Genomic DNA, 26271 nt, shown 5'->3' on the forward strand with positions numbered 1-26271 from the left:
CATTTATTTGTACTTTGGGGATTTCATAAGTGAAACATGTTTCATCTTAGGGATTTAGAAGATGTACCCATTAAATTTATGTCTGAAAAAAAGTTTTTTTGGCCAGACACTGTGCTGGCTTTGGGGCGGATATGATGAGTAAAACATGTGCCCTGCCCTTAAGGATCATGATAGTCTAGCAGGGAAGTTTTACCCATTAATAGATAATTTCAGAGCATTGTAACAGAGGCAACTTTTGTACTGAAAAATCATAGAATTACTGAGGTGAAAGGAGCCTCAGATATCATCTAATAAAGCATTAACTTTGTAGATAAAGAGCCTGAAGCTAAGGACTTAAAGGATCAAGGAGTTAGAATTAGTTACTAGCCCAGTGTATTCTTTCCTGGTTTTAAAACATCATAATGAAACCATCAGTTTGCTAAATTCAGATCTAACCAAATAATTAAAATATTACTGTGTCATAAATCAGATAAAGATTTAAACTTTATTGAAGGGAAATGTAGAAATTTTATTGATTTAGAAAGTTTTAGTGTTTATTCCTAAACAGTTATTTGACCACTGCAAGTCAGTTTACTGCTCTGGGGCTCTTTTTTTCTTTTTTTTTCATTGGCTAAAGAAGGGGCTGAGCAAGATAATGGCAAGCATTTTTCTAGTTGTAAAATTCTTTGGTATGGATTGGTTGCTATTTGTCTCTAATACTGATTATAGTATGTATGTAATTTTTTTCTAAAAAGAGACAATTTAAAGTAATATGCTAAAATTCCATTTTAGGGGTGCCTGGGTGGCTCAGTCGTTAAGCGTCTGCCTTCGGCTCCCAGGGTCCTGGGATGGAGCCCCACATCAGGTTCCCTGCTCAGTGGGAAGCCTGCTTCTCCCTCTCCCACTCCCCTTGCTTATGTTCCCTCTCTCACTGTGTCTCTGTCAAATAAATAAATAAAATCTTTAAAAAATAAAATAAAATAAAATTCCTTTTTAAAGGGGCTAGGCCTAGCTGGCTCAGTCCATAGAGCATGTAACTCTTGATTTTGTGGTTATAAGTTCGAGCCCCATGTTGGGTGTAGAGATTACTTTTTTAAAAAAATTTTATTATTTTTTAAGATTTTATTTATTTCAAAGAGAGCACAAGCAGGGGTAGTGGCAGGCAGAGGGTGAAGCAGGCTCCTCACTAAGCAAGGAGTCCGATGTGGGACTCAGTCCCAGCGCCCTGGGATCATGACCTGAGCCGAAGGCAGACGCTTAACCGACTGAGCCACCCCAGCATACCGAGTATAGATATTACTTAAAAGTAAAAATAAAATCTTTAAAAAAAAAAAATCCTTTTTAAAATTCTTAGTTGCAATAATTCATAATATTTTAAATATATTGTTATATACCTAGCATTATTAGAATAGCAGAAATTTTAAAAGTTGAAAAAGTATACGGATATCAAAACATTTTTATGTTTTCTTGGCAGCCTTACTTGTGATACCTGGCAGATATCTTCAGTGGATTTTCCAGTTACTTTAGTTACTTCATTTTTTAGATGTTGGCTCAAGTGAACTGATTGGCAGTGCTGAACTGAAAAATAGAATAGAATTTTTAATACAAGTTACAGTGGTTCTGTTTTAGGAATTGGATTTTATAAATGAATGGAGGTCTTTAATTTCTACTTGGAATAGAAGAGATTTATTGTGGTTACATATTTTCTGCATACACAAATAAGAATATACAATATATATTAGAGATGAATTTATATTCTACTCTGTCAACTATTAAAAGGCTAAAGCTATATAATTATTTACTGGAGATCACATATCTTTGAGTGAAAAGTAATTTCATTAATATTAGGATCAGTACTGAATGAAAAAACTCTAATAATATATACAAACATACTTCGATTCTTTAAGTATTTGAGAAAAGGTACACCATCTGTAAGGGGAGTCTTATGATTTACATAGAGATTATTTATGACTTATTTAACTTTATCTTAGCTTCCTTAGATTAAGGGCAAACTCCAGACTATGAAGTTTGGAAAATTCTTCAGATTTTATATTGATGAGTTGACTTAATAAAGTAAGATGGTAGTTATAGAATCATATTCTCCTTAGAAGTTACAGCTGGTATGTTAATTTTGTTACTATTAATTATTCCAGTGTGGTTAGTTTCTACTATACTTAAGGTTAATAATGCAATATGAATAGCAAAGTAGGTTACTTTATTTCCACTATAAAGTAGAACCATAAGAGGGCACTGTTATGCTATCTTTAGTAGGTGAGGCAGTTGTGTCACAAAGTATTCTGGAATCATGCAGTGATTCATTTGTCAAATATCAGTTGCATTTAGCAAGTATTTATTGTCAGTTTTAGGCTAAGGGGTACAGATAAAAACAAAGTGAATGCCCTTCTGGAGCTTACATTCAAACAGTCTTAAGATTATACAAATGATGTAGGACATCAAAATGATTTTTATATTTTGCAAATCCTATTGTCTGTATAGTTGTTAATGTTTGCAAATGGGATAAGAGAATAAGAGGAAAAAAATCCTAAATTTTTTCTAAATATTCAGTATACTCTGTATATTGCTATTTCTATAATCAAAATCATAAATAGTAATACCTCTACTAGTAAGGAGTTAGAAGGAGATGGATACAACAAATTTGCACTTCTTAGACTATTTCCTTCTTTATATAGTGAAGTTATTCAAGATATACATACCTATATCTTACTTATGGAATACTGAAGCATACTTTAATTCTATTAGTTGTTCTTCTCATAATGTATTTTAAATTAGCCTAAAATGTACTGATGTCTGATACCACAGAAGAATATATGTAGCATATATAAATTATGTATGATACTACAAAAGAAGATATATAGTATATATAAATTATAAAGCATAATCATCCAGTGAATATGTGTTGAACCTACCACTCAAGAACTTGAATCTTTAAAATCCCTCATGTTCAACTATGTGCTTCTTCTCTCCTCTATCCCTGTTTGCCTGCCCCTAAGAAGTGATGACTAGTTTTTATTTTTTATCATTTGCTTTTTTAAAAAATGTATTTTTTGATATTTTTAAATTCCATATGTGTCACTAAGTTTTGTTGGTTAATTTTATGAGTGGTATCATGCTTTATGTCATATTCTAGAACTTGTTTTTTGTGTTAATATTTTCAAGATACAACCATGTTTGGGGGTATAGATACAGATCATTCTTTTTCACTGCTGTATGCTATTCCATTATATGCATATACTGCAGTTTATTAATCCATTTTATTTTCAGTTGATGACTAAGTTGTTTTGATTTTTGCTCTTATGAACATTCTTGTTGTCTCTTGGTAAATGCATATAAGAATACTATTTCTAGGTATAAAGCTAAAAGTGGAATTGTTGGACCCATAGAGTATGCTGAAACTCAGTTTTATAAGGTAGTTCTATATTGTTCTCCAAAGTGCTTATATCAGTTTATTCTCCAGCAACAGTGCTTAAAATGTCTCATTGATTCCCATCCTTCTCAGCATTTGGTGTTATCAGGCTTATTAATTTTTGTCAGTTTTACTAAGTTTAAAATATTTATTTCATTGTGATCTTAGTTTGTCTTTCTCTGGTTACTAAAGAGGATGAACATCTTTTTGTATATTTATTGGCCGTTTAATTTCTTCTTTCATGAACTCACTGTTCAGGTCCACCCCTCCCTCATTTTTCTTTTTCTTTAATTAAAATTTTTTTTGTATGGAGATACAATTGACAAATTTATATTAGTTTCAGGTATACAGTGATGATTCAGTATTTGTATATTTTGCAAATGGTCACCACAGTAAGTCTAGTTAACATCCATCAGCATGCATAGTTAACAGATTTTTTTTTCTTATGAGAACTTTTAAGATTTTTTTTTTTTTAAGGATTTTATTTATTTGACAGAGAGAGAGAGAGCGAGAGCACGAACACAAGCAGGGGGAGTGGGAGAGGGAGAAGCAGGCTTCCTGCCGAGCAGGGAGCCTGATGCGGGGCTTGATCCAGGACCCTGGGATCATGACCTGAGCCAAAGGCAGACGCTTAACTGACTGAGCCACCCAGGTGCCTGAGAACTTTTAAGATTTATTCTCTTAGCAGCTTTCAAATATGCAGTATTAGTATTAACTATAATCATCATGCTGTACATTTCATTCACATGACTTATTTATTCTATAACTGAAAGTTTATACCCTTTGATTTCCTTTTTGCCCACTTGTTACCCCCCTGCCTGTGTCTTTTCTCTGTATCTATGAACTTGGTTTTTGAACTTGGATCATACCATATTTGTCTTTCTCTGTCAGACTTATTTTACTTAGCATAGTTCCCTCAAGGTCCGTCCATGTTATAAATGGCAAAATTTCATTCTTCTTTATGGCTGAGTAGTAGTCCATTCATTTGTCAGTGGGCACTTAGATTATTTCCATGTCTTGATTATGGTAAATAATACCATGCTATGGTGAACATAGGGGTGCATATATCTTTTTGAATTTTGTTTTCATTTTCTTCAGAAAAATATACAGAAGTTGAATTGCTAGATTATATGGTAGTTTTTGTTATTAACTTCTTGAGGACCTTTCATGCTGTTTTCCATAGTGGCTACAACAATTTACATTCCCACCACCTGTGCATAGGCAGTCAGGTTTCTCCATATCCTTGCCAACACTTGTTATTTCCTTTTTTTTTGAGAATAGCCATTCTGATAGTTGTGAGAAGATAATCGCTCATTGAGGTTTTGATTTGCATTTTCCTGGTGATTAGTGATGTTTAGCATCTATTCATGTACCTGTTGGCCATTGTTTCCTTTGGAGGAGTGTTTGTTCAGACATTCTGCCCATTTTTAAGTCAAATTTTTTGTCTTTTGCTGATGAGTTGTATAAGCTCTTGATGCATTTTGGACATTAACCCCTTATCAGATATATGACTTGCAAGTACTTTCTCCCATTCAGTAACTTGCCTTTTCGTTTTGTTGATGGCTTCCTTTGCGCTGCAGAAGCTTTTTAGTTTGAGGGAGTCCTATTGTTTATTTTTGCTTTTGTTGCCTCTGCTTTTGGTGTCAGATCCAAAAAACCATCACCAGTTCTGATGTCAAGGAGCTTACTGCCTGTGTTTTCTTTTAGGGAGTTTTAGGGCTTCAGGTCTTATATTCAAGTCTTTGATCCATTTTGAGTTAATTTTTGAATATGATGTATGATAGCGGTCCAGTTTCATTCTTTTGCATGTGGCTGTCCAGTTTCCCCAGTATCACTTATTGAAGAGACTGCCCTTTCTCCATTGTGTATTCTTGGCTCCTTTCATGAATTAATTTGACCATATATGCATAGGTATATTTTTGGGCTATTCTATTCTATTCTGTTCTATTGTGTCTTTTTTTTATGCCAGTATCATACTGTTTTGATTATTTTGATTATTGTTTTGCTTAGTTCTGTTTTATAGTTTGAAACCAGGGAGCATGATGCCTTCAGCTTTGTTCTTCTGTTTCAAGATTATTTTGATTATTCAGGGTCTTTTGTGGCTCCATACAAATTTTAGAATTTTTTGTTCTATTTCTGTGAAAAATGCCATTGGAATTAAAAAACTTTTTTTTTTAAAGATTTTATTTATTTATTTTAGAGAGAGAGTGCATGCATAAGCTAGGGGAGGAGGAGAGGGACAGGGAGTGGGGAAAGAATCCCAAGCTCAGCGTGGAGCCCATTGTGGGGCTCAATCTCATGACCTGAGCTGAAACCAAGAGTTGGACACTTAACCGACTGAGCCACCCAGGCACCCTGCCATTGGAATTTTGATAGGGGTTGCATTGAATCTGCAGGTTGCTTTAGGTAGTATGGGCATTTTAACAATATTAATTATTCCAATCCATGAGCATGGAATGTCTTTCCATTTGTGTCTTCTTCAGTTTCTTTTATCACTGTCTTATAGTTTTCAGTGTACAGGTCTTTAATCTCCTTGGTTAAATGTATTCCTAGGTATTTAATCTTTTTGATATATCTCTAAATTTTCCTATTGAATTGTTGGTCTTTTTCCAATTGATTAATAGGGTTATTATTATTTTTTAACATATTCTGGATACCAACCCTTTGTTAATTGTATATGTTGCACGTATCCTGTTTTTCTTTTTAACTTTTAATGGTACTTTTTGATTAAAATCTTAATACAGTAGAATTTATTTATACCTTCTCTATGCCAGAACCATACCAGGACTTGAGGATTTTTGGAAATATAAGGCAGACAAAACTCCCTTCTCTTGTGGAACTTATGGTCTAGTGGAGAAGGCAGACAATAAACAAATGATTTCAGACGGTGATAAGTGATAATTTCAGTGATAAGAGCTACAATGAAAATCATGTTTGATAAAGTGATAGATTATAATTGTGGCAGGGTGCACAGTAACCCCAAAAAATTTATAAATTATATTAAAATTAAGAACTTATCACAGGTACCATGAAGAGCTTTTCTGAAGAGATGACATTTGAACACACACAACAAATGAGGGGGTCAATGGTGTGACCGTCTGGGATAGGAGTTTTCTAGGTAGAGGGAACCAGAGATTTAAAGGCCCAGAGACTGGGGCAAAATGGCATGTTTTGAGGAATACCAAGGCGGCTATTATAGCTAGAGCCAAGTGACTACAGAGGAGAATAGTAGAGAATGAGGTTGGAAAGGTAAGTGGGGGGCCAGCCACTTTTGAGTTCTTATGCCATGGAATTTATTGCAAGTATAATGGAAAGCCGTTGAGGATATTTCTGCATGGTGCAAATCTGATTCATGATTTACAAAGATTGTTCAGGCTTCTATGTAGAGAATGAATTCTACACAAGCAAGGAGCAAGACAGTAAGTCTGGAGACTAGGTAAAAATCTGTTGCTATGATCCAATGGAAAAGCAGTGGTTGGCTTAGAACAGGGTGGTAGTTGTGGAAGTGGGGAGAAGTAAAAGGATTCTGGATGAATTTTGAAGGTAGACTACAAAGATCTCACAGATGAATTGGATGTGAAGCATGAAAGAAAGGAAAAATAGAAGAATATATCTAAGGTTTTTGGCTTGGGAAAGTGGGGGAGGAGAGTAGTAATTCCACTAACTGAGATGTAGGAGAGGCAGGTTTGCAGAATAAGCAGAATCAAGAATTATGCTCTGGATAAATTTGAGATGCCTATTAAGTAATAGAGGTTATTATAAGGCAGGTAATTGGACATGTGAGTTTAGTTCAGGGAGGGATATAAATTCAGGAGTCTGTAGATTCTTTTTTTATGGACTTGATGGGAACATAAATTTTTTATATCTTGGGTATTAAGTGAAAGTTTTTTTGAATTTGTACATTGAAATTTATAGAGCTAAAATAGAATTCTTAAACTTTAGCACAATGGGAAACAATTTGAATTTAAAACAATTGATTTAAAAGATGTGATAAAAATGTGAATGTGAAATTCTGGTTAAGTTAAAAATTAAATCTGTAGTGAGGACAGAATCATTCTCCCTAAAGATAAAGCTAAAGTTTTTATAGGCAGAAAGCACAGAAACAAAATGAAAGGACATGGAGATCCTGGGGCACTGTGGATTTGGTCACAATTTGCCCTATTTCTTCATTGAGTGTGTTTCTCTCTTCTATCCTCTCTGCAACTGGAAATTGCTCATCTTTATTAGTAGCTTCGTCAAATAGGTGAATAACAACTTTAAACACTATTTAAATTGATTATTGGGGCAGCAAGCTTTTAAGAGATTAGACTTTGGAACCAAATGCTCCTAAGTTAGACCTCTTACCTCTATTACTTAGTCTTAGGCAAGACGGTCTCAAGTTTTCCTATCTCTAAAATCATCTCTAGAAATCGTACCTACTTTTCATGCAAATTAGAAATTAGAGTATAAATTCTAGTGAATGTAAATATTTTATGCTGCTACTAATTTGTATTTTTTCTGATCACTAATGAAGGTTGACTATCTTCATATGTTTATTGACCATTTGTATTTCTTTTATGAAATGAATTTGTCTCTTGTTTATTGCTTTATTGGCAAATATAAAGAGTTAATAGAACATTGAAAAATCCATAGTAACCTTGGATTACCTTTCATTATCAGTCGACTGTGTGTTTTCATTTTTATAATGTCTGTATTTTGTGTAATTTGACTCATGCATGCCTATCAGTTTCTCTTGGATTGATGGAAAACTACAATTAAAAGAAAACAAAGCAATTATGCAAATTAAAGTATGGAGTTGGTAAAATGAACGTAACCATTGAGGCTATTTCAGTCTTTGTTCTATTCCATGTTATTAACCATGCCATTTTGTAAATCTGTAACATAAGTACTAATTCTTTTTGCCTTCTTTCCTTGAGCTGTGGTAGCAAACAGTGACGAATCTCAACTTCTGACACCAGGAAAGATGAGTCAGCGCCAAGGGAAAGAAGCTTATCCAACACCAACCAAAGATTTGTACCAGCCATCTTTTAGTCCAGCAAGTCCTCATAGTCAGGGTAAGAAATTGTGCTTTTAATTTTGTTGTTGTTTTAAGGGGAGAATGACATTTTAGGTCTACCATAACTATTTGTAACTATTTGGTTTTATAGTGTTTTTTTAATTTGTTTTGGTCATCCATTATACTCTTGAAATGAGTTTATTTTCCTTTAGAGTCCTTTTAATTCCTCTTACATTCTCTAGTGTACTTGGTTACTTATACTTTTCTTCTAATTGAGAGATTCTCAAACTTTGTGGTCTCAAGACTCGTTTACTATGTTAAAAATTATTGAAGACCTCAAAGAACTCTTACATGGATTAACCTATTGATAGTTATTATAAATTAGAATGAAGACATTTTAAAAATGTTTATGATTCATTTAAAATTATAATAATAAACCCATTACAGGTTAATATGAATAACATTTTTATTAAAAAACAACTATGTTCTTCCTTACCTTTTCCTCAAAAAAAAAAAAATTGAGAAGAGTGGTATTCTTTTCCCTCATGGTCGCTCAGATTTGGCACTTTTGACATTTGGGGCTGGATAATTCTTTGTTGTGGGGGGCCATCATGTGCATTGTGGGTATATTTAGCAGCATCTTTGGCCTCTACCCACTAGATGATAATAGCACTTTCTCCAGTTGTATACAACCAGCAATAGCTCTAGACTTTGCCAAATGTCCCAAATTGTCTTTGGTTGAGAACTACTGTCATACAATTTTTGCGAATCTCTGTAATATCTAGCTTAAGAAAAGACACCTACATGTTCATATCTGCTTCTGCAGTTCATCTGTTAGGATGTGATGGTTTGATTGAAGTATAAGAATAAAATCTGGCCTCAGACATATATGTAGTCAGAAAACGGAGGATTACATTAATAGCTTTATACATAGTTACAGATAGTATTCTTTGATACTACACCAAAATTTGACAAGTGGTAGTTTCTTAAATATTGGTTGCAAAATGGAATCTGAAACATATCAATAATCTTTTCATACTCTCTTAAGTTAAAGTCCATTGCTCTATCTTGAACTTTGAATGGCTCTTTACTCATGCATGATTTTTTAACATCATGCATTAATCATTTGGGAAGTAGTTGCTTACTGAATTATGCAGATCTATTAAGTGTTGACACATTTTAAAATACAATACAAAGATGTGCTTTATGCATACTTCTCTTGTCATACAGAATATTAAAACCATGTGTACTCAGGGTTTAAGATTAATAATTTTTACTGTTTCATCAAGAACATCTATAACTGAAACTGGCCTTTTACTTTAAGTGCATGGCAGTGAAGAAATCAGTGACTACTAGTTTGGTGCCTGTGCCTTGATTTGTGCTAAGGTGTCAGCAGTTTTACCCAACATTGCTTTTGTACCATCAGTGCAAATGTCAACACAATGAAAATGTATTATGGAACTAGTTTTGACCTTGCAGACTCTCTAAAAGAGTCTTGGGGACTCCCGGAGATTATGGATCTCATTTCCTAATTCATAATTGATAAATTTTGTGTATTGAATTCTGCTTTTTAGTAAAGTTTATTTAATCAGATGCTTTGAAGTCTTGTGGTACTACAATGGCTATGGTGGAAAGACTTCTGCTTTTAAAACTGAGCATTTAAATTTGGTGTTTGAAAGCTAATATGCACTGTTTTTATGCCAATACCATACTGTTTTGATTACCATAGCTCTGTGTTATAGTTTGAAACCAGGGAATGTGATGCCTTCAGCTTTGTTCTTCTTTTTCAGGATATTTTGATTATTCAGGGTCTTTTGTGGTTCCATACAAATTTTAGAATTTTTTTGTTCTATTTCTGTGAAAAATGCCATTGGAATTTTTTAAAAAAGATTTTATTTAAGCGAGTGTGAGCGAGTGGTGGGGAGGAGTAGAGGGTGAAGGAGAGAGAGGGTGAAGAGAGTCCCAAGCAGGCTGCACTCGGCAAAGTTATCAAATACTTTTAAAAATTTAATTTGGAGTCTTAACCATCACAATATCTCTGTATAATTAGTCAGGTTTTGGTGTTGTGATTTTATAATATTATTTTTTAAAGATTTTATTTATTAGAGAAAGAGAGCTCATACACAAGCTGGGGGAGAGGCATAGGGGGGAGGGAGAAGCAGACTCCCCCTGAGCAGGGAGCCCGATGCAGGGCTCCATCCCAGGACCCTGCGTTCATGACCTGAGCTGAAGGCAGCTGCTTAACTGACTGAGCCACACAGGTGCCCCAATGATGTTGTGACTTTATGAATTATTCTTTGAAAGTAGGATTTAGTTACTTCTTTTTAATGAATATTAATTGGTAAATAGTAAGTTGCATGATCATTTTCTAGTTTATTTCAGTGGAAAATTTTTTCTAGTCAAGTGTTTGTTGGAAAATTTTTATTTACCATTGTTGGAACTGGAAAAACTTTATATAAAAACAAAAATAATTACTATGTTAACATTTATTGTATAGTTGTTGAATATATTTTGGAAGTTAGCATTTTTGTTGCCAAAATGCTTTTTGAAGCTTAAAAGTGGATATATGGTACACACTGGTATAAATAACCTTCATTAAGATAAAATTCTGGATGGATGTAGTTTATGTGGTTTTTCCGTTCTGTGCACCACAATTTTGACTGTAATAGATTCATCTAATTCATGTGTCCGTGTACTAGAATATTTAGAGGAATTCTTTAACTTGGGACTTAATGAAGAAAAAGGTTAGTTACTAATAATTAAAACTACCCTCATTTATATTTATCATGAACATTTTCAGACAAACGGAATTTGAGAGAATAGTACAGTGAACACTAACATACTCATTAGGTAGATTTAGGAAATCATTAACTTTTTCTCATATTTGTTTCATTTATTTGAGGGTGAGGCTGGAATATTTAGAATAAGTTACAGACCTCATGATATTGTATCCCAAAATATTAATGCAGTTAAAAACATTTTCTTACATAACCATTAAGGCCTCTAACAGAATTAGTGATAATTACTTAACATAAGCTAATACGTAGTCCATATTCAAATTTCCACAATTGTTCCCACATCTCTTTACAGTAGGCGTATTACAGTAGGCTGATCCAAGAAAGGTTCATAGATTGTATTTTGTTTTTATTGTCATTATATTTCCTTTAATCCCAAAGAGTCTCTCCTTGTTTACTTTTATTTTCTCTTGTTACTTTTGGCTTTTTTTGTAAAACTGGATCAGTGTTCCTATGGAATGTTTTACCTTTTACATTGGATCACCTTCTTGGAGGATTATTTAATTTGTTTTTCTATCTTCTATATATTCTGTAAACTGGAAGTTAAATGCAACATTGATTGCATTCAGATTGAACATTTATGGCGAGATTATTTTGTAGGAGATGTGTACTGTGGAGGGGGGAAATGTATCTGCATCACATGAGAATTCACTTAATGTTTGATTGTCCCACTGTTAGTGACTTAAGATTGATCAGTAGGTTCAGGTGGTGACAGCCCTATCCTCTAAAGTTGCATCCTTTTTCCCCTTCCGACCTGAAAGTAAAATAGATCCAGTTGGCACCTGCTAAATAGTCTTTTCCCCCATCATCTTTTTTCTTAAGGATGTAAGCACCCTTTGATGACTATTTAATCAGTTAAAATATTAGAGGTTGAAAAATGGTGATTTTCTAATTCTGTCATTCTTTTTACATTTGTTACTAAAATTTTTCTGTAAAGAAGAGATCTTAATTGTAGAGTTACTTGGTAAACATTAAAATATAGTTCCTATAGGAAAGGCAGGATAAACGGTTGTTTCTGTCTGAGAACCCATATTTAGATTAAAGAGATGATGTAAAGTCTGTTTCCAGTGGTGACACATAAATTTTTTTGGCCTTTAAAATTTTTGTAATATGATAAAGAACTCATACATTTTAATATATTCTTTGTATTTCAATCATTGGTAAAATGAAGATAATAATAGTACCTAGCACATAAGATTTTTATAAGGCTTAAAATGTTAGTACATATAAAAAGCCTAGAACATAGCTTGGTAAATAATAACCATTCATGACAGCTGATTAATAAATAACATTTATTATTAATATTATTTTAAATGATTCTGTTTGGGTTAAAAGCTGATATTTCAGTTGTTGCTGTACTTCAGCATCTTACAGAGGCTCATTTAGAAATTCTTTTTAGCATGGATGGCCCGTGTAAACCTCTAATTTTTGCATTTAAAGCAGCTGCCATGTCAGTTATATCTTGATTTGCACCTAAGTGTTCCTGCATTAGTTACAGGTAAATTAATATTTGTGGAGTGAATTACATACTGAATGTTCTTATTTATTAAAGTCAACCTGTTGGCTTTGTGTAATGCAAGATATCTCCCTCTGGTTTAACTACTGAAATTCTATAACATAGTTTCCAGGTGTCAAATTTGTTTAAAATAAGATATATCAATTAACTTTTTTTTTAAAAAAAGATTTACTTATTTTAGAGAGAGCGAGAAAGAGTGTGTGTCCATGAGTAGGGGGTAAGGGCAGAGAGAGAGGGAGAGAGAGAATCTCAAGCAGACTCCCTGCTGAGCGAGGAGCCCTACACAGGGCTCCATCCCACAACCCTGAGACATGACAGGAGCTGAAACCAAGAGTCAGACGCTCAGCAGGCTGAGCCACTCAGGTGCCCCTATATCCATTAACGCTTAATGATGATGGGGATAAACTGCTGTAGGAGATTAACAAATGTCCTGTGAACCTCTTTGAATTGTCTGCCATGTCTCAAATACTCTTGCTTAGTATTATCAGCTTCTGAATGGAAGGAGAGTTCCAAAAACTTATTGACAGTAATAATGACTAACATTTAATGCTCTTTATTTCTCTAAGGGCTTTTTACACGCATTAGTTCCTGGAATTCTTGCAGTAACCTTATGGTGTATAAATCATTCTCCCTGTTTCACAAGTGAGGAAATTGAGCAATTGGTAAGGGTAATTTCCTTGCCCCAGTTCACACAAATAATATATGATAGAGTTTGAATTTGAACCTAGATATGATTCCAGAACTTGGTTTTGTTTGTTTGTTTTTTAGTTTCAGTGAATTAGTCATTAAGTTTTTTGACGCTCAAATTTTCTAAACTTTTAACTTTGGCTCCTGTGTCTTTTGATAGAACTCCCTTATATGTAGAATGCTTTCTGTGGAGATTTTGAGTTTTCTTTTTCGTTTTTGTTTTTGAGTTATATATAACAGTGCAATTACAGAGTCAGGTGGTGAGTATATATTTTACTTTATAAGAAATTGGCCAAACTAGTTCCAAAGTAGTTGTACCATTTTATATTTCTGTTAGCAGCATATGAGCATTTCAGTTGCTCTGTATTCTCAACCTTTTTTATTTAGCCATTCTAGTGAGCATGTAGTGGTATCACATTGTGGTTTTAATTTGCATTTCTCTTATAACTAATGATGTTTATCTTTTCACATACTCATTGGCCACTGGTATATTTGAAGTGTAAGTTCAGAGTTTTTACCTTTATTTAAACAACCGGTGTGTTTATCTTATTATTGAATTTTAAGAGTTCTTTGTGTATTTCAGTATCATGCTTTGCTAGCTGTGTTTATTGTATTTGCTTTAAGTTTTGGCATACCTTTTCATTGTACAAATGATTTCTTTCAAAGAGTAGATGTTTTTTAGTTTTGATGAAGCCCAGTTTATCATTTTTTACCCTATGATTCAAGCTTTTTTCCCCCCATCTCTACTGAAGAAATCTTTGCGTACCCTAAGGTTGCAAGAGAACATTTTCTGTGATCTCTTCTAAAAGTGTTACAGCATTAAAGCTCTGATCTCTCTTTTCATTCTTACTATTATATCTGAAGCCAGGTCTTTATTATTTCATACCTATGTACCACACCCTCCTAATTCTATTAGGACCTTGCCCTCCAGTATGCTAGGCTCATCTTTCTTTCTTTTTCTTTTTTCTTTTTTTTTTTTAAGATTTTATTTATTTATTTGAGAGAGAGAGAATGAGAGAGAGAGCATGAGAGGGGGGAGGGTCAGAGGGAGAAGCAGACTCCCCGCCGAGCAGGGAGCCCGATGCGGGACTCGATCCAGGGACTCCAGGATCATGACCTGAGCCGAAGGCAGTCGCTTAACCAACTGAGCCACCCAGGCGCCCTTTCTTTTTCTTTTTTTAAAGATTTATTTATTTTAGAGAAAGAGTGTGCACGTGTGTGCAAGTGGGGTGGGGGCAGAGGGAAAGAATCTTTAAGCATACTCCCTGCTGAACGAGGAGCCTGACGCAGGGCTCAGTCCCATGACTCATGAGATCATGACCTGAGCTGAAACCAAGAGTGTGATGTTGAAGTGACTGAGCCACCCAGGCTTCCCTCAGGCTCATCTTTCTTAACAAAACAACCTTGTGTTAAGGTGAGATTATTATGGGAATGGGGCTTTTGTAGATGTATATAGGCAGAGAGTACATAGATCCTCTGAAGTAGGTCTCTGAGGGAAATAATATGAATAAAGAGAAATAGAAAATTACAAATGAAAATACAGCTTTTGATTATTCAAGCTTGTAACCAAAAAGTTCACTAGATGCCTGCAATTCTGTTGCTCCCATTCTCAAAAAGTTGACAGTTGACTGTTGCTTAAAGCAGTGGCTGCTGAGTCTGGCTGTGTCTGAGAATCACCTGGGAGCTTTGCTTAGATACAGATTTCTGCTCCAGCCTTATGAAATCTCTAGGACCTTTTTTTTTTTTCCCTCCTCTAGGGTGAGGCCGTGTATTTATAAAGCTCTCCAAATGTCTCTTAATGTAGTAACATTTGGACAAATAGTCGAGAGCATAAATTCCAGATTCCATAATCTGGTAGTCAGGACTCCTAGTTTGTCTGATTTTACAGTACCTTTCCAATTTCATTTTGTGTTTCCCCTCATCATGAACCCAGCAAGATGGCTTTCTTCTCTGTTCCCCAGTTTGACTATGCTTTTATTTACCCTGGTCCTCCATTATGGAATGTCCTCTCCCTTCCCTTTGCTTATCTGAATACTTCTCAAATCCTAGGGTGCCATTAGTAAAACATGGCCTCAGAGTAAGGATCAGATTAAGAGTGCTTCTGTAAGATTTTATGTTGCAACTTCAGAAGGATTTAAGGCAATGTCTCTTGGATCCTTTCAGCTAGACAAAGGGCTTCAAAAGGTCTTAAAGGTGTACCTTTTAGAATATCTCAGCTAGCCAAAAGAGCTTCTAAGGCTCTTAAGTCTGCTCTCATATAGCACCATGACATAGCCCAAAGTAGTGAATAGTCTATCTCAAAGAAATTTGTGGTTGTGGCATCTGTTTCATTGAGGTTATTCTAATAAAATTCATAAGAAACTCAAAAAGTTTTTACAAGAATGATGCTAATGGAAGCACCACCAGCTTAGATGGAAAAGGATAGACATATTTCAATTAAGTAGAGCCTTTTGGGGGGAGGGGGGACTCCCAGTCTTGTGTGGGCATGAAGCAAGCTGAGAAAGCTCCACTGTTGCAAACATGGACCATTTCTTAAGAAAGAGGAAGACTGACTCGGAGAATGGAGCCAGGAGCCCAGAGGGCAGAGTCAAGATTCACAAAGGACTATTTTCAAAGAACATGACTGTTCTAATCAAACTGCTGATGACATGTGCCCAGCAGATTTCACAGTTGCTATGGCACTGTTGTGCCTTCTGTGTAACTCATTATCCTCTGCATCTTTTGAACTCAAGTGTCCATTGCAGTCCTATCCCTGGCTTACTGCAGTGGGGCAAATAAGTTATTTTTTGAGGTGATAGGATCTTGGTTTAAGAGGAGCTATAGCTGAGGAGTTATATGTGAGGAACTAAACCCAAGGAGTACCATTTGCACTTGAACCCGATTTAAATAACTAGATCCTGGCCTTACAGCCAGTGCTATAATAGGATGACATTTTGGTTGGGGGGAGATGATGAGTATATTTTACATGTGGAAGGAATATGAATTAGGTGGACTGTGGTGTATTTCATTTTCAAAGATGACGGCAGTAATGTCTTTCATCTTACATGACTTCTTTTTTTTTTTACTGTGTCCTGCAACTTGCCCATCAAGAAATGGACTTTATTCTTTTTTTTTTTTTAAGATTTTATTTATTTATTTTTTGATAGATAGAGAGCACAAGTAGGCAGAGAGACAGGCAGAGGGAGAGGGAGAAGCAGGCTCCCTGCTCCAGACGTGGGGCTTGATCCCAGGATCCTGGGATGTAAAATATATTTCTCAAGTCATGAGTTATAAAAAGTTTGGGAAGAATTGAAGCCTGAAAAAAGTAGTTGGAATACCATCCTAAAAAAAAAATGTCAACATTTAAGGATCTGATGGAGAAAGAATTGGTAAAGGAGTGTTGTAGCCCAGAAGAATGAAGCAGATGGTTTTATGAAGGAGGGCGAGTGACCTGTAGTTTTACATACAGCTCAGAAGTCAAGCCAGTTAAGACAACTGAAAAATTATCCATTGACAAGATGTGATTTCTTGCTTTTGTGAAATCAGTTTTAGGGAAAGTGATGAAGGCAGAAGCTGATAGCAATAAAATTTAGTAAGAAAGATAAGGAATTGGAGACGGTTCAGATAGCAGACTCTTTCAGGAATTGTGCCCTTGAAGGGGCAGAAAGTGTATGGTAGCTAGAGAAAGACATGGGGCAAGAAGGAGATGTAAGAAAGGAGATATTTGAGCGTGTCCAGACATTCAAAGGATAAAGTCAGTAGAGAGAAATACAAAACATGTGAGAAAGATGGGGGGAGTTAATAGGGTAGGTCTCAGAGGAGGCAGCAGGGATGGGATCTAGTGTGCAGGTGAAGGGATTGACAGGACTAGGAATACAGCTGGAAAGTAGAGGAACCATGTTAGTGGGGGTGCCAAGTAGTGTTCAGTCCTCAGTTGAGGTTGGTATTAATCTGCCTCAGTGTGAGATTTTCATCTGTAAGGTTAGGTTTTACTAGGTATGTGCAATAAAAGTAATCATGGCAGAGTAGGTGTAGGATGCTGGCAGGGGAGTGGAGGTTTAATGGGTGAGTTTGGTGAATGCTTTGGTGGGAGGGGGGTAGATCTGTAGGAGGAAATGTCCAAATTAGTGGACAGCTTAAAGGCATTGTATAAGTAAGCGGTTGTGGGGGCTGAGGCAAGGGTTCTCCAACAGATGAATACTGAAATGATAAAATAATTGAGGATTAATGTAAAAGGAAGAAAGGTGTAGAGAGTAAATGTCATTGTCATTAAACTCCTCATGACAGCTTGTCCTTTTTTTTTCTTTTTTTTTTTAATATTCGTCTATTCCTAGCACACATAGTACCTGGAACATATTAGGTACTTTTAAGTTGAGTAAATGAAAATGTCTTTACTGAGCACCTTTTATGTGCCAGTCCCTGCCCTTGTGAAGCTTTAGTCTCATTTTTTAATGAATAGTTGCAAGTTTGGAGGTGATACTCATGTCCTAAAACCTGTACATGAATATGACATGAACCTCACATACAATATTGTTCCTGTGTTTGCTAAAGAGAGAGTCCTACAAGAGAGTGGAAAAAATGGCATATATATTGATCCTATATCCTGGACTAATGCTACTAGCTACCATTTATCAAGTTTAGCTAATATGCTAAAAGTTGTATGTGCAAAACTATATTGAACTATTGAAATAATCCCATAAGACACAGGCACAGTTACTATATCAGTTTTATAAGTGAGAAAACTAAGGATTTAGGGATGTTAAGAAATTTGTTCAAATTCACAAAACTTGTAAATGTCTGAGGCAGTTTTCAATCTCAGGACTGTCAAAGCCCGAAGTCTTACTGCACTCTACTGGAGTGAATTACAGTGCCAGCTATTTTCTTTTTGTTTTATACATGCTATTGTGTTAGAAGTTTGTTTTGCCATTGCTTTAGGATGGCAAAGATTCTTTTTTTTTTTTTTTAAAGATTTTCTTTATTTATTTGAGAGAGAGAGTGAGAGAGAGAGAGAGCACAAGACGGGGGAGCGGGAGAGGGAGAAGCAGACTCCCTGCCGAGCAGGGAGCCCCATGCGGGACCCGATCCCGGGACTCCAGGATCATGACCTGAGCCAAAGGCAGTCGCCCAACCAACTGAGCCACCCAGGCGCCCCGGATGGCAAAGGTTCTGATTGTTCCTGTTTTCTAGCTGAGTCTCCTTCATGCATATTGATTCATACCAATTTAATGTAGGTCATTATCCCTTAAAAAACAGTTTTTTTTTGTTTTTGTTTTTTTTGCAGTGTGGTTTCCTTCCATTGTTTTAGGGTTTTCTTCTCTTTTTTTGAAGGAAGTAGGGAGACTGATGCTCCTCACTAGAGTCCACACACATCAAGGTAGTCTTTTATTTGTCATATATTTAGGTTATGGTAATGAATCAGATTATTCCAGAAATTATTTATGTGTCAGATTTTTTACCTTATTCAAAGTTAAGTATACCAGTTTACTTAAAAATACTTTTAACTTTAGTATGATTACAGTCTCTTAAATAGGATGGTATTTGTTTTATGCTCCTTTGACCTTTATTTCGGCTTTTCATCAAGAAAGAAAGACATGTATATTAATTAGGCTTGTTGTCTGCCTTTCCTCCCCTCTACTTTTGAAAGTGCAGTGCCAAGGGAGCCTGGAGACTAAATGAAAGCTCATCTCATGGATAGATATTCTGTTCTCACTACATGGCATTTGAGATTGTTATCAAAGCTTGATGAGTTACTATAATTCATCTTGTAATTCTTTGGTCATAAAAAGCTATTTTGCATGCTTTTAGCTTTACAAAACCATCTTTCAGTTGTAGTGCTTTATAAGAGAATATAAAATGTTGCTTTGCCAAAACTTAAAGGCAAACTAATTTTTAAATGTTTAAAATTTAAAAACTTTTAAAACTGAAAGTTACCTACTTAATCAGTTACTTGCTTAACCAGTTTTATCAAAATTAATTTAGACCATGCTTGCTTTATCTAGACTTGAATTAAAATGTATATACTTAGTATTGTGTTTCTCTTATCCGTCAGCAAATTCTCTTAACCCTGCCAAGTCCCTTCACTTGAATTCCCTGGTAGCATTAAACATGACATGATGGGATAAAGTAAAGAAAACTGTAAAGTAAAGGGGGATTTTCTTTGCAGAGTTTGCTAGTGTGAAGATGTTGTACCAGATTCCCCAGGGTGACAGTTTTAGACCTCACTGGTATAATCTCAGGTGGCACCTTCATTAAAATGGTTTATAGACAAAAGGAGACCAAGAAGCCAATTTCCTCCATGAATCGAAGCAATTCTTCCTTCCTTGGTAAGATATTTCTAGGATCAATTCTTGAGCATTTATGAGACTACACACACATAACAAATACGTCTTGAATATATGTGTTCTATTTCATGAAAATTGTTTTACCTGAAAGAGTACTTGAATTTATCCGCACTACCTCTAATTTTTTTTTTCTCCTAATTGCTGTGCTTTGGTTTGTAGCCATAGTTTGTTTTCATTACGGATAGTATACGTTAAAGGTTATGTTAATTTTCTTCTGAGTTATTGAATCCTCACTGTTAGATTTTTGAAGTTATTTTTTAAGACACAATTGTTTTCTGTTTGAAATTCCTTGTGTTCAGATAGTTGCTTCTTAGAGAGGTATGAAAGTATCTATTAAATAATGAAAAAAGGATTATAATATTTGGCAAATTAAAAAAAATGAGAATGAAATATTTTTCTAAATCTCTCTTGTGAAATGTTGCAATATCTATGCTTTTCAAATGTTCCTGTGCTCCTGTAGGGGAAACTGAAATACTTGAAAACATTTATTGAAAAGTGAGAATGAATAATTCAGCTCTGTTTTAAACATCTTTACAAAGATGAGAGGGTTCTGTTTTATCCTTGCCAGGCCTTATTAGTTGCTTCTTATCAAAGCAGTTAAGATGAACATAAAGAGGGGCACCTGGGTGGCTCAGTCGTTAAGCGTCTGCCTTCGGCTCAGGTCGTGGTCCCAGGGTCCCGGGATCGAGCCCCACATCGGGCTCCCTGCTCCGCGGGAAGCCTGCTTCTCCCTCTCCCACTCCCCCTGCTTGTGTTCCCTCTCTCGCTGTGTCTCTCTGTCAAATAAATAAATCTTTAAAAAAAAAAAAAAAAAAAAAAGATGAACATAAAGAATACTAAAAGATGCTTTTTCCTCTATAAATATTCTGTGTGCGTGTATCTAATTAAAATATATATGTGTGTGTACATACATATATTTACTTAAGATGTGTGTGTGTGTTTACTTAAGATAACATTAAAAGATTGTCAAGTACTACTTGCACTAGTCTCTCAGCTCTTTTCTGTTGGGATTTCCTCCCATTTGTTTCCAAAGTCTGAGAGGTTGAGATTACCTTCTTAGCAAGAGTGGTAAAATAGTTTCACCTATAGAGTTAACTGCTACGATTTTCCTTTCCTTATTTGAGGCATGGAAATGTAAGTTTTCTGTATTGTTATGTTAGTAAATGTATAGCAAGATAGTAACTTAATTTACCAATATTTGCATAATTTCTGAGAGAAGATAAATAGTTTCATAGAAATTTTTGTTTTCATTTTGGTTGTTGTAATTTTGAACATACGTAGGTTTTATTTAAGAATGACACAGTGAAGTTTAGCAAACTCCTATTTTCCAGATAAAGGCAGGGTTTGTGACACAGATGGACAAATTCCCCCTGGGGACTAGAGGATTTTCCAAGGGTCTCTTCCATCAAGCTGGCCTTTATTCTGTTTGGTGTACAGAATTCTGTACTAGAAAGCAAGAACAAACCAAATATTCTCAGTCCCAATTTGTAATTGGGAAATTTAGGGACAGGAAGTAGGGAAACATAAGGAAACATGAAAACATGTAAGTGAACTTTACATGTTACACTTCCAGTAATATAGCAAACTAGACATTCAGAAAAAACCTTCCTAGTAAGAACATCAAAATGATGGATATGGTGGGGGTTTTTTGTTTTATATTTTTGTTTTTGTTTCTGTTTTTTATACCACTTTATTCCAACTTGAGCACTTCAATATAAAACTACACACTGATGAACTGTTTTCCTTACTAATTCTGAATTGCTGTAAGTGTACAAGTTCTGCTAGCAGTTCAACACTTAGATTCAATCATCTCTGACACATGGTAGATTTCATATAATGAAAATACCTAAAATAATTAGTGCAGTGTACTGAACTGATCAAAATAAAATGAACTTTGGGAAACAACGTTTTAAGATTATTACTAACACACTGCAATACTTATGTTACAAATTACTGATACATTGTTTATTATGATTCTAGCCATGTAGGAACAACTAGACCCCCTTCCTTTCAAAGGGAGAGAAAAGGAAAAATTAGCTGTTTTAGTAACTGTACATTTTGTATACTTTTAAGCAACTCTAAAATATTACAGAAAAGTAATAAACATGTATGGAGACTGCAGTGCAGTACCTTATTTATAGTACCACTGAAGATCAAATTTAAAATAAGCAAGTTTGAATGTACATAATTGTTAGTGCCTTGACTATATTATGTCCAAAGAGAAAAAAAGCCTACTCCCTGCCCCAAACAACAAAACCTATGTAATGGCCAGCTGTGACTAAATAGAAATCACGGACACCTGATTTATTTCTGTTGAAGAGCTCACATGTTTGAAGGGAACACTATCCATTAAGGTGCACTTATCAGTTTTCATATGTCTAAAATAAGATGAGGATACATTTGACTTTTTCTTACCCCACAAAAAATACTAAGACTAGCTATAATTTCGATGCCATTAATGTTTGGTTTTTTTTCCCCCCTGAAGATGTGGGACTGTTTTCTTGTGGTTAATTTGTTAAAATGTGGAATGTTCATCTTAAGTATGCATACTAAGAGAAATTACCAGTAACCTGAATACTGTAGCTAAGCATAAATATCTTTAGAATCTCCTTCTAAAAAAAGAATGTTTTTGAAAAGCTTAAATTAATAAGTTCCAGATCTTTTTCACAGAACTGGCTGGTTAACTGTGGGTTTACATCATCATTTGTCTCTATCCCTGATGGTGAGAAATGATTCCCCCTAACCATCCAAGGAAACAAGCATATACACACAGCTCTCATTCCCCACTTCTACTTCTGAAACATTAGTCAGAGGGTCAGTGTTTTTAAAAATTAAGCTCAAAACACTTAAAATAATTCAATATTAGAAATTGACTCTGTCACAAGTCTCTTCTTTTTAGAAGTCATACTGGGCCAGTTAAATGCTCCAGTTCCACTCTCATTAACATTTATGAAGCAGAGAATATTCCAGCAAGTTCAAACTGGAGGTTTAGTTATCACAACACTGACTCCTAGTTGGCTGTGTGGGTTCAGTAGATCTACTCCTCTTCCTCTGGCAGAATTTGCTCCTGGATTCAGTCGTTCATTCTTCGGCAACTTTTTAGCTGTTGCCATGAATATTTCATTTACATTCATCGATGTTTTAGCTGATGTCTCCTTGAGTAATACACTGTTGTCATCTACATAGGACTGTGCTTCCTGGAAATTGATAGCTCTTTTATTGGCAAGATCAGCCTTGTTTCCCGATAAAGCTATTACAGCATTAGGATTGGCTTGCTTCTTAAGTTCTTTAATCCATTTTTTGGCTTTGGCAAAGGACTCGTCATTTGTGATATCATCTACAACTATGGCTGCTTCGGTCCTCTCTAGTACATTGGTGCTAGACTATGGTATTGTTCTTGACCAGCATCTCATATTTCAAACTTTACTGTTGTGTCATCAAGATAACACAGTTTGGGGGGCACCTGGGTGGCTCAGTCTGTTTTTTTTGTTTGTTTGTTTTTTTAAAGATTTTATTGATTTTTTTGACACAGAGAGAGAGACAGCTAGAGAGGGAACACAAGCAGGGGGAGCGGGAGAAGCAGGCACCCGGCTGAGCAGGGAGCCTGATGCGGGGCTCGATCCCAGTACCCTGGGATCATGACCCGAGCCGAAGGCAGACGCCTAACGACTGAGCCACCCAGGCGCCCTGTGGCTCAGTCTGTTAAGCATCTGCCTTCAGCTCGGGTCCTGATCCTAGGGTCCTGAGATCGAGTCATGCATCAGGCTCCCTGCTCAGTGGGGACTCTGCTTCTCCCTCTGACCCTCCCCCATCTCGTGCTCTCTCTCTCTCTGAAATAAATAAATAAATAAATAATAAATTAAATAAATTAAATTATTTTTATTTTTAAAGTGCGGTTGAGGGGTGCCTGAGTGCCTCAGTTATTTGGGCATCTGACTCTTGATTTTGGCTCAGGTTATGATCTCAGGGTCATAACATCAAGGCCCACGTCACTCTGTGCTCAGTGGGTAGTCTGCTTGAGATTCTCTCCCTCTCCCCTTCCCCCGCTCATTCTCGCCCTCTTTCTCAAATAAATATTTTTTAAAAAACTCGTAATAAAAAGTATAGTTGAGGGGCGCCTGGGTGGCTCAGTCGTTGAGCGTCTGCCTTTGGCTCGGGTCATGATCCCAGGGTCCTGGGATCGAGCCCCGCGTCGGGCTCCCTGCTCTGCGGGGAAGCCTGCTTCTCCCTCTCCCACTCCCCCTGCTTGTGTTCCCTCTCTCGCTGTGTCTCTCTCTGTCAAATAAATAAAACCTAAAAAAAAAAAAAAAAAAAAAGTATGGTTGAACTGTCAACAAAGTAAGGGAATTGGTAGGTGGGGCAGAATTATGGAGAGTGGGAATCCAGAGAGGTGATGAGTTCTAGAGGCAGCATTTGTCCTGACTAGCACTTGTTACTTTCTGAAGTTCTACAGCTTGAGTTTAATGAGAAAAAGGGAGAAAAGTCCTGTGGCCCATTCATGATGGAAATTTGGATTGGAGATCTCTCCATGTGAAATTAGGAGTCCTTCTTAGTTAAAAAAGAAAACAAACAAACCTGAAAAATATAGCCAAAGAGGAAGATGCTGGTGTAAATGCCTATCTTGGTTGTGACTCCAGGTAGAATGGGGGAGAGAGGGACTCTTCTTTGAGAGGCAAAAACATATACTCCTGTGTAGGCTTGGGGCCAGAACTCATCCTATCTCTGTGGCAAAAACAAAAACACCCCTCAGTTTAGTTTAAAATGATCTTTTCCCAAGTGCCTGGAAGAATCGACACAGATACTTGTTAGAGGAGAGGTTTAAACACATGCCTCCAAAAATTACTGATTTTTAGTTATGAGCTTATCCATAAACAAAACAACAAGTTAGCATTATGATGTGGAAAAATCAATAAAGACATGAGGTAACAAGCCACCATCAGAGAGAATCTGCATAAACTCCCTACCATCCAGACCAACATCTGCACCAATTAGAATTATAAATGCCAGAATGTGATTTAATGGGTTAAAGGCAATATTGAAAGATAATGCTGGGAACTTTTCAGAAGGATGAAAGACAGGGAACTGGGGTGGCTCATTCAGTTAAGTGTCTGACTCTCGATTTTGGCTCAGGTCATGATCTCAGGGTTGTGAGATCGAGCCCCGCATTGGGCTCCATGCTCAGCACAGAGTCTGCTTGGGAGTCTCTCGCTTCCTCTTCCTCTGCCCCTCCCATTGTGTATGCATGCTCTCTCTCTCTTAATAAATAAATAAAATCTTAAAAAAAAAAAAAGGACGAAAGACAACAACTCTCTGATTAAGGAGGCCTCACAATTCCCAAGCAGGAATTCTAAACAGTAATAGTTTTATTTTTTTTTCAAGATTTTATTTATTTATTTGAGAGAGAGGGAGAGCGCAGAGGGAGAGTGAGAGGGAGAAGCAAACCCCACTGAGCAGAGAGCCTGATGCAGGACTCGATCCCAGGACCCTGAGATCATGACCTGAGCCGAAAGCAGACGCTTAACCAACTGAGCCACCCAGGAGCCCTAAACAGTAATAGTTTTAATGCTGATACTTGACAAGAAGGAGGGCTGAAAAGTAATGAATTAAGTAAGCATTTATTTATTTATTTATTTTTTGAAAAGATTTTATTTATTCATTTGAGAGAGAGAGCACATGAGAAGGGTTAGGGTCAGAGGGAGAAGCAGACCCCCCACCGAGCAGGGAGCCCGATGCGGGACTCGATCCAGGGACTCCAGGATCATGACCTGTGCTGAAGGCAGTCGCTCAACCAGCCCAGCCACCCAGGCGCCCTTAAGTAAGCATTTAACTTAGTGTTAGAAAAGTAATAGGATAAACCGAAAGTAGATAGAAGGAAGGAAATAATAAAGATAAGAGAAAAGATATAGGTGAGAGCAAGAAAGACGAAGTTGGTTGTTTGAAAAGGCCAATAAAAATTATCAAAACTTGAGCAAGACTAAGGGAAATAAACATTAGGAATAAAAAGACAACTAAAAATATAGGCAGATGTTTAAAAGATAATATAAACTGTAGCCAATAAATTTGAAAAATTAGATGAACAAATTTTTAGAATGATTGTACTTCCCAAAATTTAGTCAGTAATAGGAAATTCTAGTGATTTTTGTACTCTAATTAGTAATATAGATTATCTTTACAAAGACATCATAGGCCAAGATAGATTTACAAACAAGTTCTACTGAACATTTAGAGAAAAATATAACTCCAATCTCACCTTAGAACTGTATTTCATTAAGTCTAAAAAAGTACCCCTTCTCCTACTTTAACATCTCTGAAATTGGGTTAGATCCTTTTTTTTGTTTTCTGGGGGCGGAGGGGAAGGTTGGGGGGCAGGAGCAGAGGCAGAGGGAGAGAGAGACTCTTAAACAGACTCCATGCTGGGGCGGGGGGGCTCAGTTTCTTGATTTTGGCTCAGGTCATGATCTTGTGGTTGTGGGATTGAGTCCTGAGTTGGGCTCTGTGCCCAGCTGAGAGTCAGCTTTAGATTCTCTCTCCCTCTCCCACCCACCCACCCACCC

At 36.1% G+C, this 26271-nt stretch overlaps 1 protein-coding gene and 1 pseudogene across 8 annotated transcripts in view; one reads left to right on the forward strand and one right to left on the reverse strand.

The window, feature by feature from the left end:
• Positions 1-26271, forward strand: part of OSBPL8 (oxysterol binding protein like 8) — a 158016-nt gene that overhangs the window by 72660 nt on the left and 59085 nt on the right. For 4 of the 8 annotated variants that reach the window (XM_032393755.1, XM_032393757.1, XM_032393760.1 and 1 more), the window contains one exon: positions 8320-8457. In XM_032393755.1, the coding sequence (XP_032249646.1) occupies positions 8320-8457 (138 nt within the window). The remainder of the gene's footprint in view (positions 1-8319; positions 8458-26271) is intronic. The other 4 variants (XM_032393756.1, XM_032393758.1, XM_032393761.1 and 1 more) reach the window with 1 other exon arrangement.
• On the reverse strand, positions 20550-25985 carry LOC116625285 (annotated as a pseudogene).

The sequence above is a fragment of the Phoca vitulina genome, unplaced genomic scaffold (genome assembly GCF_004348235.1).
Source record: "Phoca vitulina isolate PV1807 unplaced genomic scaffold, GSC_HSeal_1.0 scaffold76, whole genome shotgun sequence".
NCBI classification, from domain to species: Eukaryota; Metazoa; Chordata; class Mammalia; order Carnivora; family Phocidae; genus Phoca; species Phoca vitulina.